The sequence below is a fragment of the Myiozetetes cayanensis genome, unplaced genomic scaffold, assembly GCF_022539395.1.
Source record: "Myiozetetes cayanensis isolate MyiCay16 unplaced genomic scaffold, myiCay2020 scf2-11, whole genome shotgun sequence".
Lineage (NCBI taxonomy): Eukaryota > Metazoa > Chordata > Aves > Passeriformes > Tyrannidae > Myiozetetes > Myiozetetes cayanensis.
The window spans coordinates 43175305-43194358 of record NW_026087411.1 but is presented as its reverse complement, the minus strand read 5'-3'; the positions used below and the strand labels follow the sequence as shown (position 1 = coordinate 43194358).

The window sequence follows — 19054 nt, the reverse complement described above, 5'->3', positions numbered from 1 at the left end:
GTGAAGATCAGAATGAGAAAATGGACAAAGCATTTGAAGAATATGTAGGAGGAACTAAGCTGGGAAAAAAGTTAAAGTATGAAGTGTACTGTAAAGGCTGAAGAGTAATAAAATGTGGATAGAACAAGAACTTCTCTAGGCACACTCCGATAACCTGAATGCTCTATATTAGAAAATTAAATCAAATTATTAAAGCATCTTAGAATTACTTTAATAAAGGTATTTCAATGGCCTTTATAGTGACAATGATAGCTCTTTCTTCTGGCGAGATCTTAGGCTGGCTTTGGCTACAGCCATTTGCTGAAAAGCATGTCAATGAATCACATTCACGAAAATTCAACAGCCCTGTTCCAGTAGCTGTCGCCTGGAAGGAAATGCTCCTTTTCTTTCTAACCAAACCCCATCTTTCTAGACTAGTTTATAATTATTTTCTATGCAGAATATTTTTCTTCAAAAATATTTCAAATTAAGAAACATCTTCATAGAAAAGATCACTAGTGAAAATATGGATCTGACACAAACATAATGCCAAAGGATGTCTTCCATGGCTTCAGCACAAACTGGATTACTACAGGCTAGAGGGAGGAGAAAGAAAGGAATGAGAATCGGCATTCTTACAGATTTTAATCTCTCTGAATGGAAAATATCAGGATGGATTTCAGATTATGGGCTGGTGTCAATAGGAAAGATTCACTTGGAGTCACTGGTTTTATAGGAACAGAGAACAGCCCAGGATGGAAGAGCCCTTGAGAAATGATCTGGTCCAACCTTTTGTGAGAAAGGGAGCCTAGATGAGATTATTGCATCTTGAAAGCCTGCAGTGATGAGGAGAGACTCTACCACATTCCTGGAGGTGTTGTTCCAGTGAATGATTGTTCACCCTGTAAGAAATTTTTTTCTTATATTAAGATGAAACCTCTCGTGATGCAATGTGAACCCTCTGCCTGTTACCTTCTCCATATGAATCCTTGTGAATAGAGAACCTCTGTCATCTTTGTTGGTGCCCTTTAACTTCTGAAATACTGTGATGAGGTTGTCCCTGAGCCTTCTCATCTTCGTGGTTGTCCTTCGGAACACCTCGAGTTTGTCAGTGTCGTTCTTGAAAATGGTTCTATTGAGAGAGTGGGATTGTCAAGAGTGATGGTGCGGGTCATTACTGTCCTCAGCGATATTGTACTGCCATTGCTACCTGGCACCGTGGACTCAGTATTTCAGACCTGTCCAGGGACCAATTGCCCTTCATCCACCTGTTCTGGAAAAAGAAGCATAATGAAATTCTTTAACTACAGTTGAATTAAAACCAGGAAAAACCACACCCAATTTATAGACTCATCTCCTAAGCAGATAAGAAAGAGAAATAAAAGATACATTGGAATAATAAAGTTTTTTTTGTTGCATTCTTCTAATGCTTATTGGTTCTGTGTGGACAGAAGGGACACAATGTAAATGACAGAAATGTGTGGCCTTGTATATGGAGATGGCAATGTACAAATGTGTTTAAAGAAATGAAATGAAATTACTGAAAGTAGATTTGTGGTCCTGTAGATTCATACAACAGCTACAGAAGGCATTCAGAAGCAGGGTCATCAGCAGCAATACTTTCAGGCATATCCACTTGTTTGTATGGATGTTACAAACTCGGTTGCAATAGCATGCTCATGGTCAAACTGCGTATACTGGATGACAGCAAATTTGGGAGGTCAATTAAAGCAGTATCCCCTAGTGGTGAGTCCTGGGCATATTCTACATTGTTCTTAGCACTGCTGGACACACTAGTATCACATACTGTGTCATAAATGATTGACTTTTAAATCTGGAGAGCAGAATAGACAGATGAAAGTACTTGAGAAAATTGGGAAACAATTTGAAAGAACATAGCAAATTGAAAAGATGAGCAAACACCAAGATCAGTCAAGGTAAGTGTAAAACACTGCATTTAGAAAAGAGAAAGCAAAGGCACAGGTACTTACTGGGGGTAAACCAGCAATGCAGCATTTGGCATGAAAGGTGCTGAGGAATTAATCTCAGCAAGAACTAACATGGTGACAGTGCTGGAAAAAGACGGTCAAATCTTATTCAGGTCTACTGCAACAGGAGCACCATACCTAAAAGGCAGGTACTAATTATTACAGCCTGTGTTTGCAGGTCAATCTTAACTGGAGAATGATGCTCTGCACAGACTGCAAAAAAATTTCATCTGTCAGGGAGAAGAAAATCATGCTTGATACTTTAGCAGTACAAGGTGAGGACTAGAAATTTACAAAAAGTCCCTTGTAAATCTACAGTTGCAGGCATCTTGTAATATAGCAGACCAGCTTTCTGTGTTCTTATTGATCCCCTGCCTATGCCCCTTCTTGCATTAATTGTATTTTCAGCAAACGCCCCAGTTTATGGAACAGGCAAAAGTCTATCAAGCCTGACATCTTCTGTGATGCTTTTCCCCCAGTTAGATCCAGACCAGATTTTGGAGTTGCATTCTGGGTTCTCACTGGCTGAATCCCATTGCAGTTTCCTGACAGCTTTTGAGTTTTCAGACACTGATACCACACAAGAGCCTTCCCTTGCAGTGAGGCTTTCCAGGCACTCTGAGAAATAAATCTGAGTATCCCATTTATTTTCATTAAGAAGGTGAAATCAATAATCCTAAAAACCTGTTACCTTTGTAGCATTTTTGGATGAGAGATTGTGTAGGAAGTTGTTAGTGAGTCTGGAAGCAATCTCTCACCTGCTTTTGCTCCACTAAAGACACACTGTGGGCCCTTGCATTCAATGGAGGAAGGACGTGGGGGAGGGGAGGATAGACAGGGCAAGCTGCTGTGTCAGAAAAGTAATGTAGGCTAGGAAAGTCAATGGATTACTAACATGATGAGGGAGTGAAACGTAAGCAGAGGTGAAGTCAGTGAGTGTGAGAATCAATTCAGAAAAATGTGGGAGTCTCTTTTCAAGGTAAGACATAATTGTCTAACACAATAGCAACGGCTTTCAAACATTATTACTACTAGATCCTCACCAATCCTAAAAAGAAAAAACCAACAAAACAAAATTATCTTTCTTTTTGGACTAACCTTATTTGTTACTTATGATTCCTGAAAAGGTATATTTCCATTGAAGAGGATGCTTACATTGTATTTCTGTTTGCTTTAAGGGGATGAAGACACCAGAAAAATTTTATTAACCCATTTCCTACCTCATGTCTTTTCCCCAAATGATTTTTCAAAATAAATCCAAGGTAAATCTTTGGCTAAGGTGAATTTTCTCTTTATGTTGTACTGCAAATGCTTCTATTTCCAGCATTTCTATCCAAGGCAGATTGTCCTGTAGATCATTGAACAACTCAGCATTCTACCTGGGGACCATAAGAGCTGTGGCCTATGAGTCATTCACCTGCTTACCCTGAAGCCCTGGCTGCTGGACGGCACTGCTAAAGAAAATATTTCCAAAAAAATGGTCTATTTTGGTAGTTCTGCATTTTGGAAGAAAAATGATTTTAAAGTATTCTTTGTAGGTAACTTTTACTGATCTTCCAAGTCTTGAAGTTATGCTTTTGATTTGACACCTCCTCATGCTTTATTAAACTTGTGTATGGATTTACTAAGTGTCTAACAACCATTTATGATGAAAGAGACAAGGATGTAATGCAAGGGTTTGATATAGGTACAGTGAACAGGACTCATAGTATATTCAAGAGCATGAAAAAAGAGTGAAAGGCCCTCCACAGGGCAATTAAGCCATTCTGTATTGTCTGTGTGTTTGGATGATCTGTAGAGATATCTGTTTCTCTACCTCAACACTATTTATCTTCTAAAAAGATATTGGCTACAATACAAAAAACAGCCACATAAGGAACAATTTCACCCAAAGATTAAATTATGGATTTTATCGGAAATCATGTGGCCAACAGGACAAGGGAAGTGATTGTCCCTCTGTATTTGGCACTGATGAAGCTGCACCTTGAACACTGTGTTCAGTTCTGGGCCTCTCACTATCCTGTAAGAAGGATCTTGAGGTGCTGGAGTGTGTCCAAAGAAGGCAACAGAGGTGGTGAAGGGTCTGGAGCACAAATCTTATGAGGAGCAGCTGAGGGAGCTGGGTTTCTTTATCCTGGAGAAAAGGAGGTTCAGGGGAGACCTTATTGCTCTCTACAACTGCCTGAAAGGAGGTTGCAGTCAGGTGCGGGTTGGTCTCTTCTCACAAGTAAGAGGTGACAGGAGAAAAGGAAGTGGCCTCAAGCTGCACCAGGGGAGGTTTAGATTGGATATTAGAAAAAAAATATTGATGGAAGGTTGTTGAGCATTGGAACTGGCTGCCGGGGAAGTGGCTGAGTCACCATCCCTGGAGGTATGTAAGTGATGTGTAGATGTGGTGCTTAGGGACATGGTTTAGTGGTGGACTTGGCAGGGCTTAGTTAATGGTTGGACTCAATGATCTGAGAGGTCTTTTCCAACCTAAATGATTCTGTGATACTCTGTGATGTGTTGAGAAGATGGTATTTTGGTCAGCCATCAAATCCTAACCACATTATGTGTTTTCTTCCTCTAGATCCTTGTGCTAGTTCGGAACTCCAAGGACATGGCAGTCTCCTGTTACCAGGTGTGCAACAACGTGCCAGTGCTGCTGTCCTTTGACCCCTGGGATGAGTTCTTTGCAGACTTCATGACTGGGAAATGTACATTGCCCTGCGTCCTCCGGCACTGCTCCTTACATGAGGGCATACACAGAGACCTGTGCATGGGAATCCCACTCTAACTTACCTTGCCAAGGCACTCCCAGAAGAGACAGACAGGCCCATGGTAGAGCAGAAACAGGGAGTACCAGAGAATCAGAGTTTTGCCTTCAACTCAGAAGAGACATCATGAGAAAGCTTTAGCCTGACTTTTCCATTCCGACAACAGAGCTTGTGGTTTGGTGCTACCAAGTGGCCGTAGCTGGGACATTCTGCACTGACCTCAGGAGAACGAATGGACATGTTGAGCTGGTCACTGCTGTAGGGCGACAGACCAATTCAAGGCCATGATGACCGTCCTGATCTGTTACGGAAAACACTTCAGCACCTGGACGGAGCATTCCCAGAAACCCATTGCCAGATGCCAGTGGGTTACACAAAAAGGGACAGAGAGACACTGATGGCTTCCCACAAGTCCTCAAGAAAATGGGGAGACTTGCCAGCAACAGACTGATAAGATTACCGAAGGATGGAGTGCATGGCCTTTCTTTGCAACATCCCGTGAGAACACAGGGAGCCCACCATTAGGCCTATGTCATCTGTCTATCACCCCCAGAATTAGTTTACTGACTATGGTCAGTCAAAATGCCTAAGAAAAAAAGTATAAAAAGAGATTGGACATGAGTACAATTAGAGAGAAGTTCCATCATCTCTGCAGGCAGCAACTAACGAGCTGCCCTGTCTCCTTCCACTCCTTCAGACATTGTGGGGGTTAAGCAACCATTTACTCTGCTTTCTTTACTTGACCTTGCCTTATAATTTATAGATTACCATCTTTCACTTTTAACCCTAGACACCTTATTTCCCAATTGCACTTTCCTACTTTGCTTTATAAGATACTAATTTTACCTTGCTCTACACCTTGTAACTTAGCAGGTATATATCTTATTTATAGATTTTTTTTGTTGTTGTCCTATACTGTACCTTATTGCTGACTCGTTGTTTGTGGTTTGCTTTGAGGTGTGCATTTGCTTATCTTAGTGAGTTAAAATGTGTGTTAGTTCTTTCTTTTTTGCTTTGTGTTAACGAGTGTGTTTAGATTTTGTTCTAGTCTTCGTAAATCGGTGTGTCATGGAGGGGGGTTGCTTGAGTTTTGTATTAAGGCTTAGGTAGTTGTCTTGTTTTGTAGAACGTGCTTCTGGTTTTGGGGTTTTTTTATTAGTTAAGTGCAGTCATGCAGTTAAACATGCTCATAGGCGACACAAACCCTACAGTAATTTGTCACATACTTGTATTAATATGAGTTATTTTGTGAGCTGCTAGAGCTAGTCCTGGTTTTGTTTTGGCACTGGCAGCCTTGTAATTTGTAAGAGAACTTTGCTGAGAAGGTTCTCCCTTGCTATTTAGTGCTGTCCCCATGTCAGGGTATGAGAAGTCCTGTCCCTCACAGTGAATCTTCCTAGGGAAGGATCTCTTTAGGTGAGGTGTGGACAGACAGTTTTGGGATTTAAAAAGCTTTGATATACTGGGGACACTGAGAGCCAAAAAACCTATATTAATTCAGGTGGGACAAGAAATCTTTGCATTTCTGCTTATTTTTACATGATGTATACATATACACTAATTTTACTTTTGTTCCATAGTGCTTTAAAATTTTTACTTATTACTTCATTGTAAGTTGCCTTGGCTTTAGCATGTGTGCCTATGCTTTGTGTTATTATTATTACTACCTGCTATAAGTGTGCTTTTTCTGAAGTTAGACCCTATTCCAGGCATAGCGAAACCCACAAATTTGTATTAATAAGCGTGCTATTTCATGAAGTGTTAGAGTGAGTCTGTTTTCAGGTGCTACCAGTTTCATCAATGGTGAAATAACTCATAGGAGAAAGCTGTTGAGGGATTTTTCTACCACTGTTAAATGCAGTCCCTATGTAAAAGGTATCAAATGTCCTGTTTGTATGGGGTTTCTCTTAAGAGAAGAGTCTCATTAGGTGAGACACTAACAGACTGTTTTGGACATTAAAAGGGTTTGATCTCCTGTGGGACATTGATAGCCAAAAAAGAAAAATTAATACAGGATGGAGAGAAAATTCTTCTAATCTACCCTTTTCAAGTGACAGGCATGATATTTTGAAATTACATAAGTCCTTATTCCTAGAAAGCAATTGCATTTGGTTGCATATCTTGTTTATGTTCAACTTTTACTGATTTCAAAAGTTTCAAATTACTCTTTGGAGTCTTAAGATTTCAGAAAGAGTAGTAAATTATTATCATAAGGTCAATAAAACCACCAACACACCCAGCATATATAAAAAGGCAACATGTGAGGTTCTTTTTCTACATAGCCTTTCACACTGTGTCAGAGCCTGTGCGTGTGAGAGAGAGAAGTAGAATGGAGAAGTCCGGGAAAAAAATTGCTGATCTTGTAGATAAGGCAGAAGCGGAAGCCAGTACAATGCGTCGTGATGAACTGCTGTTTTCTTACAATGGAACTCCCTACCCTGTCACTGTTTGTAGTCCTGAAACATTCAGAGCTTTGGAGTCCTTTGAAGCCAGAAGTGATGATATCATTTTGGCAGCATACCCTAAATCTGGTGAATATATTTTGCTTTTTTCATAAATAAGATTATCTAATTGCAAAGAAGTGGATTTGTACTAAATATATGCAATGTGTATGGTATGTTATATAATATATTAAATAACAGTATTTAGAATGTTCACAAAATTTTGTGAAACGAGATTTTGTTCTCAAAAAGCACAACAAAGTGAATTATGAGGATTTTATGTAAGGAATTTTCCAAAAGACTGAGAAAACCCATCTGATTTCTTTTCTATGAGATGCAAAGTTTTTTGTTATCTTTACTTTTCATAGTTATGAAGTTAAATGCATGAATTGGAGAGAACTAAAATACAGTGTTTTACATTAGACATAATGAGATCTCTTGGTGTTACAGGATCTGCTGTCACATTTATCTTTGTAAAGTTAACAGCTTTACATTTTTACCCAGAATTGAGCTTTCCATACCTTCCCATTCCATGCTGCATTTTCTGTCAGGAAATAACTATCAATCTAACTCTTGAAGCGATCACATTGTTCAGTACTTAGTAGGAAATCAGGAGGAGATCTTTGCTAGGAGTGTAAGTTTACAACCTTTGCTCCTTTGCTCCTTCTGCCTGAGAGCACCCTGTGGTGCCTCTAATCAGAGGGACCAAAGGTTTGGGTTCGATGTGTCTCATATTCATTTTAATCTAGTAGTTTCTCTCCTCCATCAGTTGTGTTTGCACTTAGATTTGACAAGATTGCAAAGTTTTTGTTCTTTTATGGTGTTTTCTTTTTGAAGAAATGCTTGCACCAGACTGCCGCTGGTTTTAACAGTTGTTAAAACTGTAGTGAGAAAGGTGTAGGAACTCAGTATCCAGAAGTCAGGAAATGGTAGACTAAAGATGGGAGTAGGCTACAGACTCTTTGGTATGTTTTGAGTAAAATTATAATAAAAGTGTATAGGAAATATCACTTTTGAGAATTTTTTCCTGTTGGTAAAGAAAATGAGTACATACAGCCCAGTTTTCAGAGCTAGCTCTGCTACTGTGTTGAAGTTCTGTGACCTATCTTTCCTCCTAAGTCAACACTGGGCATCCCATCCAAAAAATATAATATTTTAGGTTTTATGGTACAGATTTACCACCCCATTCGCCCTTATATTTGTCACAATCATATTGATTACATGAATGAAGGTTTTCCTAGTTGAATCTGAGTGGTTCTTCTCCTTGATTACTTAGTTCACAATACACAAGTTAATTTTCAATATACAAGTAGATTTAGGATGTGCTGATCGTTTCTAGCTGGAGGAATGTATCCTTATGAGGACCAAAGGTAGGACCCCGACAGGTGATTGTCCAGAGAGTCAGCTGTGATTGTATCACATGAAAGGAGACCAGATAACTCAACTCAGTAGTACTACCTTCCTCCAGGCTTTCCTGGAAAATCCATTCTGTTTATTCCAGAAGTTTTACAAGAAATTCTGTATTTTTCATCCTTCAGGCACAAACTGGCTCAGTCAAATCTTAACTGACCTGGTAACCGTATCTCAAAAGAAAACACAGGATAGAGAAAGCAGTGCGAATGATGAAGAACTAGAAGAATTCCCCTACCTTGAAGTTGGAGATGCCGAGAAATATGAGGTGGGAACAGAATATGTATGAAAATTATTAAAATATGTGCTCCAAATACTGATTATATGGGGTGTGAAATATTCTACTGTTTGTAAAGAAGTCTCCCACTTTTCTGTATGTGGCATCTGGTCCGGATGAATCTTGTCTGGATTGTCGAATGGTGAGGGATAAATGAGCACTTCAATGAGTGTGACAGGAGCACTTACCCCTTAGATACACAAGAACTGCAGAAATTCTGCATAGCATCTTTTGTATTTAAGAAGAGCTTCAAGAAATATCAAAGAATGAAATATTAGCTTTTGTCTCTTTTACTAGCTCTTCCTCCTCACCCCTTCTTTCAGTGCTTGAAATGCTTCAGCTTTCACAAATACCCAGCTGGAGTCTGTATCTTACCTTTAGATTTGATCTCTTGTCTAACAGTCGATGTTAAATTCATTATGACTGAAGAGAATTAACGATGGATGGTCTTTCTGTAGTCACTCATTCTCAGGGGTTTTTGAAGGTTAGAGCTACTCACAGCAGCCCACTAATATCCCAGGGTAACACATACACACAAAAAAGAACTTAAGTCAGCCAGTATGTGTTGATAAGTTTAGCAAGGCAACATTTTAGAATAGCCTGATGAAAAGAAAACTTGTACTGACTGAACTGTCCACTCTCCTACTTCCAATTTGTAAAGCGAATGACCAAATTGCCTTCTCCAAGAGTTATTGTTACTCATCTCCGTCCTGAAAACCTTCCCAAGTCTATCTTCAAAAATAAAGTCAAGGTGAGTGCTGATTTTAATGTCTTTTCAGCCAGTTTTCAGAATCACTCTTATACTTGAGTGTTTAGCCTGGCCATTTCTACATGCCTGTTTAAGTTCTATCATTCGTGCTCACTTAACCTCCATTCATCCTTCTTGGTACCTTTGTGACAGTCTCCATAAGGGAGTTGCAGGGCTTGAACAAATCCTCCAGAGGCAAAATGCCTTTTGACACAATTTCCTATTAGAGACATTTTGTGGTGTTGTCACAAGTGAGGGCTTCAGCGTGTCAAGTTTCAGAGAGAAATTATATTTTTGTGATTTTTCCCTGTTACCTAAATGACGAATTATGCTTGTATTGAGCAAAACTCAGTTATATTCTGCATAATTAATGTGGTTACTCTGTATAAGATACTTTAATAATTATAGGCAATCCTCTTCACATGGTGCCAAAGCAAAGTAAATACTTCCCTTCTGAATTTGGAATGAAATTGCTATGTCTGCAAGTAGCATTCAAGATATTAGAAATTCCCCAACTGCAGTTATAAAGTATATTATTGTATTGTCTTCATACTCTAATCTGTTATATGTTTCAATTTTTGAAAATAAATTACAAATAATTTTTTTTTCCTAGATATTGTTATTGATTCGTAACCCAAAGGATGTAGCTACATCTTATTACCATTTTTCCAATGGCCTGGCTAGTTTTCCTTCCTATGAGACCTGGGATGATTTCTTCACAGATTTCATGTCAAAGAGAAGTACAGTATATTATTCTGTCTGTGTCAATTATTCAGTGCTTTGTCTCAAAAAGCTTGTACTTCATTAAATCAGCATCATTAGGATTTTTTGGTTTACAGTACAAAAGCACAGATTAAAGACCGAAAGTTAGGTATTTGCACTAAAGTTTACTATACTTGTCTTACTGCTTGAGGGTGAGTCCCTGTCAAAGCTGCAGTTCCACAAGCTGCTTTACCTTGTACAAACTGATATTTTTTCTGGAAGAAGTAGTTCTTCCTTATCTCTGTCCTGGATCCCCTTCACCCCTCCTCTCCAAGGTCCATCATCTTGTGTCCATGCAGACATATAAAGACCTATATGCCAAATTGGATGGAAGGAGTTATTTGGACTAAGTCTATTGCATTAAAAAGGAGAGAAAAAAATTACACTGGTTTAAAATGGCATCAGTTTAGCATAGCACACAGCCAGCCTAACATTGGAGGGAGGGTTATGCGGAAGGTTTTAAAGTGGATTGAGGGAGTCTGCAAGATGGTTTGAGTACTGATAGCTCTTTGTTGGACTTCCATCTGCCTTGAGATACTAACAAGTTTTACTGTTCCAACTTCCAAATTGTATCATATCCCTGAGACTTGTACCTATGCCAGAACAGCCTGGAGCAAACCCTAAAACTTCCCCAGAAGGGTGTAACTCTGCCATAGAGATGATTACTAGTGCCCATGGCTGAGAGATCAATGGAATGAGTAAAATTTAGTTTGTTGTGTAAGGAGTTTGTCTAATGTTCATTTATGACACATCTTAGGATTGTTTTGTTTTATTTAGTGGTCTGGGGATGCTACTTTGAATACCTTTCCAAATGGAACAAATATGCTGATGAAGAAAATGTTATGACAATAACTTATGAAGAGCTAAAAGAGGTGAGATTATCAATAATTACAAATATTTTTATGTGTAGAAACATGTTTTCCTAAACCAATTCATCATTATATTCATGTAGGGTATTCAAACTGCATTGGATAGATTCTTGTTTTACGTAAAGAAAAGGTGAAATGCAAACTCAAAAACCTTTTAAAATTTTGCTTGAGCAAATTATTACTGTTTTTTATGTGCTGTAATATAAGCCCAAAATACTTGTAAATCAATATCCCCAAAAATTTTTTGGGAGGAGCTTTTTTTATGTTCAAAAGTATAGCTTTTGTTCAGCTGTAAATCATGCACAGTCTTTTGTAATCTATAGGGAAACAGCTCATATCTCCTCCAAAATAATTATGGAGAAGAGAAACACTATGTGTTCCTCTAGTGCTCCTGAGATCTGTGAATATCCCATACATGTATCGAGCAGAGAGATGTTTAGAATTGTAACCACCATGCAAAGCAGTGTAATTTGGTTGAATGTCACGTGATGTGTTACATTCCTCTTTCCAGAATCGTGTCCTGGGAGTGCAAAAGATAGCTGCTTTCTTAGGGATTTCACTGACTGAGGAAGAGCTTCAGCTTGTGGTAGAGAGGAGCAGCTTTCAGGCAATGAAGAAGAACTCTCAGAAGACCCATGGGGCGTTCGGTGACATTTTCTTTCGCAAAGGTAGGAAGCTGCAAGTGGTTCAGAGGTAGAAATGTCACCTTCTCAAGAACTTGGACTGTGCTTTGCTTCTTGTTTTCGCACACATATTAGCATTGCAAGTTCATATCAAGCAGGTTATCACTATTTCACTTGAGAAAGCTATTCAAGGAGCACTGGTGAGGAAGATGCCCAGCAAGGCACTGGCACCAGAGCAAATTTTATAGGCCCACAGATGTCTGTCAGGAAGGAGGAAGTGTCCTGTGCCTGAACTCCTCTTCTCCTCTGTGCCTACATCACTGATTGTTTAGCCATCAGAGGCTTATCCGAGCAGGCAGCACGGGGCCAAACTCAACCTGAGTGGCACGATCACACTTTTTAGGAGAGCCACTGCCAAACCCCTGTTCAGTCTTACGGGTTAGGAGTAAGTCAAGCATGCAAGAATCAGGTACACAAGGGAGGGGCAACAAAAGGGAGCTACTTTTGCAGCCTAGTGTAGGGAACACAGAAATGGGAAGGCTACCCTGGCTGTCAATCTATTGATGCATTTTACGTTAAAGAAGTCTGTAGATAAAAACTCTTACTGCCAAAGGAGCAGAAATGCAGCTCTGCCTCCTGCGAGATAATTCTTAATCAATTCTTCATGGTCTTTCCCTTTATCAGTCATAAAACTCACTAAATCAGAGAACTGTAGGGAACCGGACTTTAGGCTGTCTTTTTGAACACAGTCACCTGAAGAGGAGTATGTTCTTTTACATTGTAGCAGTTGCACTGATATGTAGCTCCATTGACTTCACAAAATTATCTTGGTGCAGAAATGAGTAAAGTTTTATCTGGGAAAATAGATCAGCAATATTTAGGACACAATGGAATAAGAATGACAGATGTATAGAAACATTTTTCTTGATTTTTGAGTTTCTTTTCCTCTCTGCAGGGGATGTAAGTGACTGGAAGAATCTTTTCAGTGAAGATCAGAATGAGAAAATGGACAAAGCATTTGAAGAATATGTAGGAGGAACTAAGCTGGGAAAAAAGTTAAAGTATGAAGTGTACTGTAAAGCCTGAAGAGAAATAAAATGTGGTTAGAACAAGAACTTCTCTAGGCACACTCTGATAACCTGAATGCTCTATACTAGAAAATTTAATCAATTATTAAAGCATCTTAGAATTACTTTAATAAAGATATTTCAATGGCCTTTATAGTGACAATGATAGCTCTTTCTTCTGGCGAGATCTTAGGCTGGCTTTGGCTACAGCCATTTGCTGAAAAGCATGTCAATGAATCACATTCACGAAAATTCAACAGTGCTGTTCCAGTAGCTGTCAACTGGAAGGAAATGCTCCTTTTCTTTCTAACCAAACCCCATCTTTCTAGACTATTTTATAATTATTTTCTATGCAGATTATTTTTCTTCAAAAATATTTCAAATTAAAAAACATCTTTGTAGAAAAGATCACTCGCAAAAATATGGATCTAACACAAATGTAATGCCAAAGGATGTCTTCCATGGCTTCAGCACAAACTGGATCAGAGCTAGAGGGAGGAGAAAGAAAGGAATGAGAATCACCATTACTCTATTGAACTAGATTAAAATTAGTTGGAGAACACCTAAACTATAATAAGAGGTAATCATGTCCTTGTTGATCTGATGGAAAACCAGACCATGACCTATTTCTGCAGTTTATTCTCTCCTGTGTCATGCCAAGGCTTGGGTTCAGTCCCTCTGTGCCCTTACAATGTCACTCTGAAGGACCAAGCTATTCAAGCAGTAACACCTCACGTACTTTTGCTCCACTAAAGACACACTGTGGGCCCTTGCATTCACTGGAGGAAGGAGGTGGGGGAGGGGAGGATAGACAGGGCAAGCTGCTGTGTCAGAAAAGTAATGTAGGCTAGGAAAGTCGATGGATTACTAACATGATGAGGGAGTGAAACATAAGCAGAGGTGAAGTCAGTGAGTGTGAGAATCAATTCAGAAGAATGTGGGAATCTCTTTTCAAGGTAAGACATAATGGAATAACACAATAGCAGTGACTTTCAAACATTATTACTACTAGATCCTCACCAATCATAAAGAAAAAAAAAATTTTTTTTCCTTCTGATCTAATATTTTTTGTTACTTATGATTCCTGAAATGGTATATTTCCATTGAAGAGGATGCTTACATTGTATTTTTGTCTGTTTGCTTCAAGGGGATGAAGAAACCAGAAAAATTATATTAACCTATTTCTTACCTCATGTCTTTTCCCCAAATGATTTTTCAAAACAAGGCCAAGGTAAATCTTTGGCTAAGGTGAATTTTCTCTTTATGTTGTACTGCAAATGCTTCTGATACCAGCATTTCTATCCATGACAGATTGTTCTATATATCACTAAACAACTCCTCATGCTTTATTAAACTTGTGTATGGATTTACTAAGTAAGTGTCTAACAACCACTTATGATGGAAGAGACAAGGATGTAATGCAGGGGTTTGATATATGGACAGTGAACAGGACTCATAGTATTTTCAAGAGCATGCAGAAAGAGTGAAAGGCCCTCCACAGGGCAATTAAGCCATTCTGTATTGTCTGTGTGTTTGGATGATCTGTAGAGATATCTGTTTCTCTACCTCAACACTATTTATCTTCTAAAAATATATTAGCTACAATACAAATAACAGCCACATAAGGAACAATTTCACCCAAAGATTAAATTATGGATTTTATCAAAAATAGTGTGGCCAGCAGGACAAGGGAAGTGATTGTCCCTCTGTATTTGGCACTGGTGAGGCTGCACCTTGAACACTTTGTTCAGTTCTGGGCCTCTCACTATCCTGTAAGAAGGATCTTGAGGTGCTGGAATGTGTCCAAAGAAGGCAACAGAGGTGGTGAAGGGTCTGGAGCACAAGTCTTATGAGGAGCAGCTGAGGGAGCTGGGTTTCTTTATCCTGGAGAAAAGGAGGTTCAGGGAGACCTTATTGCTCTCTACAACTGCCTGAAAGGAGGTTGCGGTCAGGTGCGGGTTGGTCTCTTCTCACAAGTAAGAGGTGACAGGAGAAAAGGAAGCGGCCTCAAGCTGCACCAGGGGAGGTTTAGACTGGATATTAGCAAAAATTATTGATGGAAGGTTGTTGAGCATTGGAACTGGCTGCCGGGGAAGTGGTTGAGTCACCATCCCTGGAGGTATGTAAGTGATGTGTAGATGTGGTGCTTAGGGACATGGTTTAGTGGTGGACTTGGCAGGGCTTAGTTAATGGTTGGACTCAATGATCTGACAGGTCTTTTCCAACCTAAATGATTCTGTGATACTCTGTGATGTGTTGAGAAGATGGTATTTTGGTCAGCCATCAAATCCTAACCACATTATGTGTTTTCTTCCTCTAGATCCTTGTGCTAGTTCAGAACTCCAAGGACATGGCAGTCTCCTGTTACCAGGTCTGCAACAACGTGCCAGTGCTGCTGTCCTTTGACCCCTGGGATGAGTTCTTTGCAGACTTCATGACTGGGAAATGTACTTTGCCCTGCGTCCTCTGGCACTGCTCCTTACCTGAGGGGCATACACAGAGACCTGTGCATGGGGATCCGCCTCTAACATACCTTGCCAAGGCACTCCCAGAAGAGACAGACAGGCCCATGGTAGAGCAGAAACAGGGAGTACCAGAGAATCAGAGTTTTGCCTTCAACTCAGAAGAGACATCATGAGAAAGCTTTAGCCTGACTTTTCCATTCCGACAACAGAGCTTGTGGTTTGGTGCTACCAAGTGGCCGTAGCTGGGACATTCTGCACTGACCTCAGGAGAACGAACGGACATGTTGAGCTGGTCACTACTTCACCATCCCAGTGCCATGCTTAGAGAGCTGTCCTGACTGACTGATTTGATTAAGGGCCTGTTTTGGGATTTTGGGAGTAGTCTACCCAGCTATACCTTTTCTTTTTTTCAGTGGCCTGGGGATCCTACTTTGACAACCTAGTGAAATGAAACAAACACATCAATAATGAGAGGATCATGACAATAAGCTATGAGGAACTCAAAGAGGTGTGACATTTCATCCAGCTCTTCCTTAATGAGTGTTCTATGCAACCCTCCTGATATATATGGGCATGGGGAAGTAGAAACTCTTGAGTCAAGCCTTTTAGCCTGTTTGGAAGGGTGTGCCTTTCTGAGCTACTCTTTTATGTTTAGGGGAGGACTATGGGGGTTAGAAGGAGAATACCCTTGTCTGTTTCTGAAAGGAGTCATATCTGCCAGAGGCACAGCTGCTTTGAGGAAAGGAGAAAAAACCTTGAACCTGAGGGCAGTATGTGTGGGTTTTCTCTCTGTTAGAGCTCTTGGTGACATATGTGGGAGACAGCCTCGTTTGCTGCACTTCCCACTGGGTTCTGGCTCCATGCCACAGCCACACTGTCAAATCTTTTCATTTCACCTCTGTGCTATGTGCCTTAGGGCAGAACCAGGTACAGCAGATGAAAAACATTGCTGCCTTCTTTGGCTTCTCCCTCTGTGAGGAAGATTTTTCCATAATTGCCAAGAAAACCAGTTTCAAAGCTATGAAAGAGAAATCCAATGAAACCCATGGAAAGTTTGGGCATGTCCTCTTCAGGAAGGGTAAGTCTCTGCAAATGGTGAATCTACCTTCTGAAGTAAAACTCTAGAAGGAATTTTGAATATGTTTCCTCACTTAGTCATGAAATCATTAGACTGTATACAAAGGACTAGTGTAGTTAAGTTCTCTCTTGTGGCATCCTGGGCAAGCTTCTGCCAGTGATGGGATTTGGGGGTTATTTGTGAGAAGTTTACCAGAGTGCCAGGCTTTGCGTTCTCAGTCATTGCTTCCATGTTGCTCTTTTTTTGTGTAGCAGACCTGGTTAGTTAGGCAAGTGAGGTGCGAAGGTGTGGGCCAACACTGGTGAGGTTATACCAACAACTTTGCACCAAATCTGCCTAGGCTCTACCGTTACTCTGTGCAGAGGGGTTGTGGTGTGGCCTTTGCCTGTTGGTCAGGTGATGAGGCTACAAGTGCCACTTCATGAAAGTTCCCTTTGAGAAGAGGTGTGCTAATGGGACAAGAATCTCTTGAACCTCAAGGGAATGCATTACTCATTGCTCTGCTGGCCTCATAGGCATCTTATTGATACCTACTCAGTGAGAGCTTAATTTGTCTCCTCTCAGTGCATGTGACAGTGGTGACCCCAGAGATGGTCCCTTACAGACCTGGGGCCAGGGTCAGAGCTCTGGCAGCCCACCTGCTCCCCATGGCATCAGGAGTCTTTGGTTTCTGAATACTCTGGATATGGTCCTGCTTTAATCTCTTTCCTTCATGACTCCTTGGAGGAAGAGGGATTTAGCCACTCTCCTCTCTACCACCTACCACAAAAAACTTCCCTCTTCAGAGGAAGCCATTCATGAATGAGCTTTCCCTGGTGACAAAAGCAGATTCTCCTCTCTTCTGTGTAAAAGACTCATGAAGGCACCATGGAAGCCCTCTGGAGGAGGAGGGCGGGCATGCAGGCAGCCCACCAACAGTGCTCCCTGTGGTCTGGCTACAGCCTTTGATTCTGATCTTTGCTACATTGCCTCTCCCAGGCAATCAGACTTCTCAGGGGAATAAATCGGATCCTGCCTTGTGTAGGCAGTAACTCTGTCCCATTGTTGTGCAGGTATTATATTCTCTCAGGAGCATCTTCCTTCAGCTTTTGGTACTGTTTTACACAGGAGTTGTTGGGAGCTGGAAAGATCTCTTCTCTAAGGCTCAGAATGAAGAAATGTATTGGAAATTTGAAGATACCCTAGGAGGAACAAAGATGGCAGCAAAGATAAAATATGATGTGTACTGCAAGGCCTGAAAATAAACAGATGAGGAGCATGACAGCAAGTCATGTTCCAGAATTGGATAATCCGCATTTTTCCTTTCCATGAGATCTAAACCCACAAATGTCTGTGTACAGGGAGAACATGATAGTCTGAGTTTACATCTGTCATGGCTACAATGGTGTTGACAGGTCAGAAAAGACTTTGGCACTTTGGCAAACTCCACACATTGGTGAAGGGTGGGACTTCTTGAGCTCTTACGGTCATGAACTCTTAAGCAATAAACAGCTATATGTTTTCTGAAGTGTTTTGCTCCCATTTGCCTCTCTGGAAAAGTAAGTGGCAAGTAGGAAGGACCATGACATTCAAATGAGAGGATCAGGGGAAAAAAAACCCTTGATGATCCTGTAGCTAAATTAGTGCAAAGTGGCTTTATTCAGCAATAAATACATTATACCACATACGTGTGTTTTCCACACCCTCCTTGCTCATGTCAGTGTCCTTGCTTACATCTATGCAAAACTTGCTGCATGGCCTCTTGTCACAACCATTCTTTTGGGAAACTAAGTAAACTAAGGAAATGTCTGTCCAGCAAAGGGAATTCAGTTCCTTGGAAGAGGGGTTCCTCTCACATATTCCCAGATAGATCTATCTGCCAGACACTTGCACTGAATTAAGATTAAAAATGGAGCAAACAGCAACCAAAAATGTAATTTAAAAAACTGGAAAATTGTTAAGTCCCTGTCAAAGTGCTGACTGTCCCTGCACAGCTCCTCAGGACTGCCTCCACCATGCCCATGGCTCAGGATCCCATAACAGCCCCTGGGGCTGTCATCCACTGCTCCAGTGGTGCCTCAGCATAATCAGACTTCAACTCCTCACAGCCTCCACTGTCTGGCCACCAGTCCTGCCAAGCTGAACCCATCTACAGACCCACACCCTGGCCAATCCTCAGCCCATCACCTTTCCCAGGAAAGTGCTTGATGCCTGCAGCAGAGACCCACTGCCCTGGTGCTCCTGGCTGCCCTTCACCTGATTGGAGCATGGGATGGGCCCTAAGTGCCAGACTCTGCCTCATGCCTTCCTGGAAGGAATAATGAGGAGTGCTGCAGATTCAGCTTTGATGGGCCACTCACAACCTGCTTTCTAGTCAGATTTTCTAAATGTCTGTGCAAGAGCTGCCCATGTGAAATTGCTTTGCATTGAGAGGTATGTTTGTTTGAACCTGACAATTCTGGGTTTGTAGGTTTTCATTTCCAGAAGAGAAGGACTTCATCTTACTCTGGGTTTCCATGGATAAAAAGAGACAAAACACCATGACCCATAATTTTGGAATTAGTAACATTTTGACCTATTACTACAGCTCCTTTGCTATTTAGTACATG

At 40.6% G+C, this 19054-nt stretch overlaps 1 protein-coding gene and 1 pseudogene across 1 annotated transcript; both read left to right on the top strand.

The window, feature by feature from the left end:
* Positions 1-6: 6 nt before the first annotated feature.
* LOC126640510 (sulfotransferase 6B1-like) lies at positions 7-18055 on the top strand (annotated as a pseudogene).
* Positions 7007-13086, top strand: LOC126640509 (sulfotransferase 6B1-like). Its single transcript, XM_050316345.1, has 7 exons — positions 7007-7257; positions 8706-8845; positions 9516-9605; positions 10216-10342; positions 11142-11236; positions 11745-11901; positions 12812-13086. The coding sequence occupies exons 1-7, from the start codon at positions 7056-7058 to the stop codon at positions 12940-12942; spliced, it is 942 nt and encodes a 313-aa protein (XP_050172302.1). The 5' UTR covers positions 7007-7055; the 3' UTR covers positions 12943-13086.
* Positions 18056-19054: the final 999 nt, after the last annotated feature.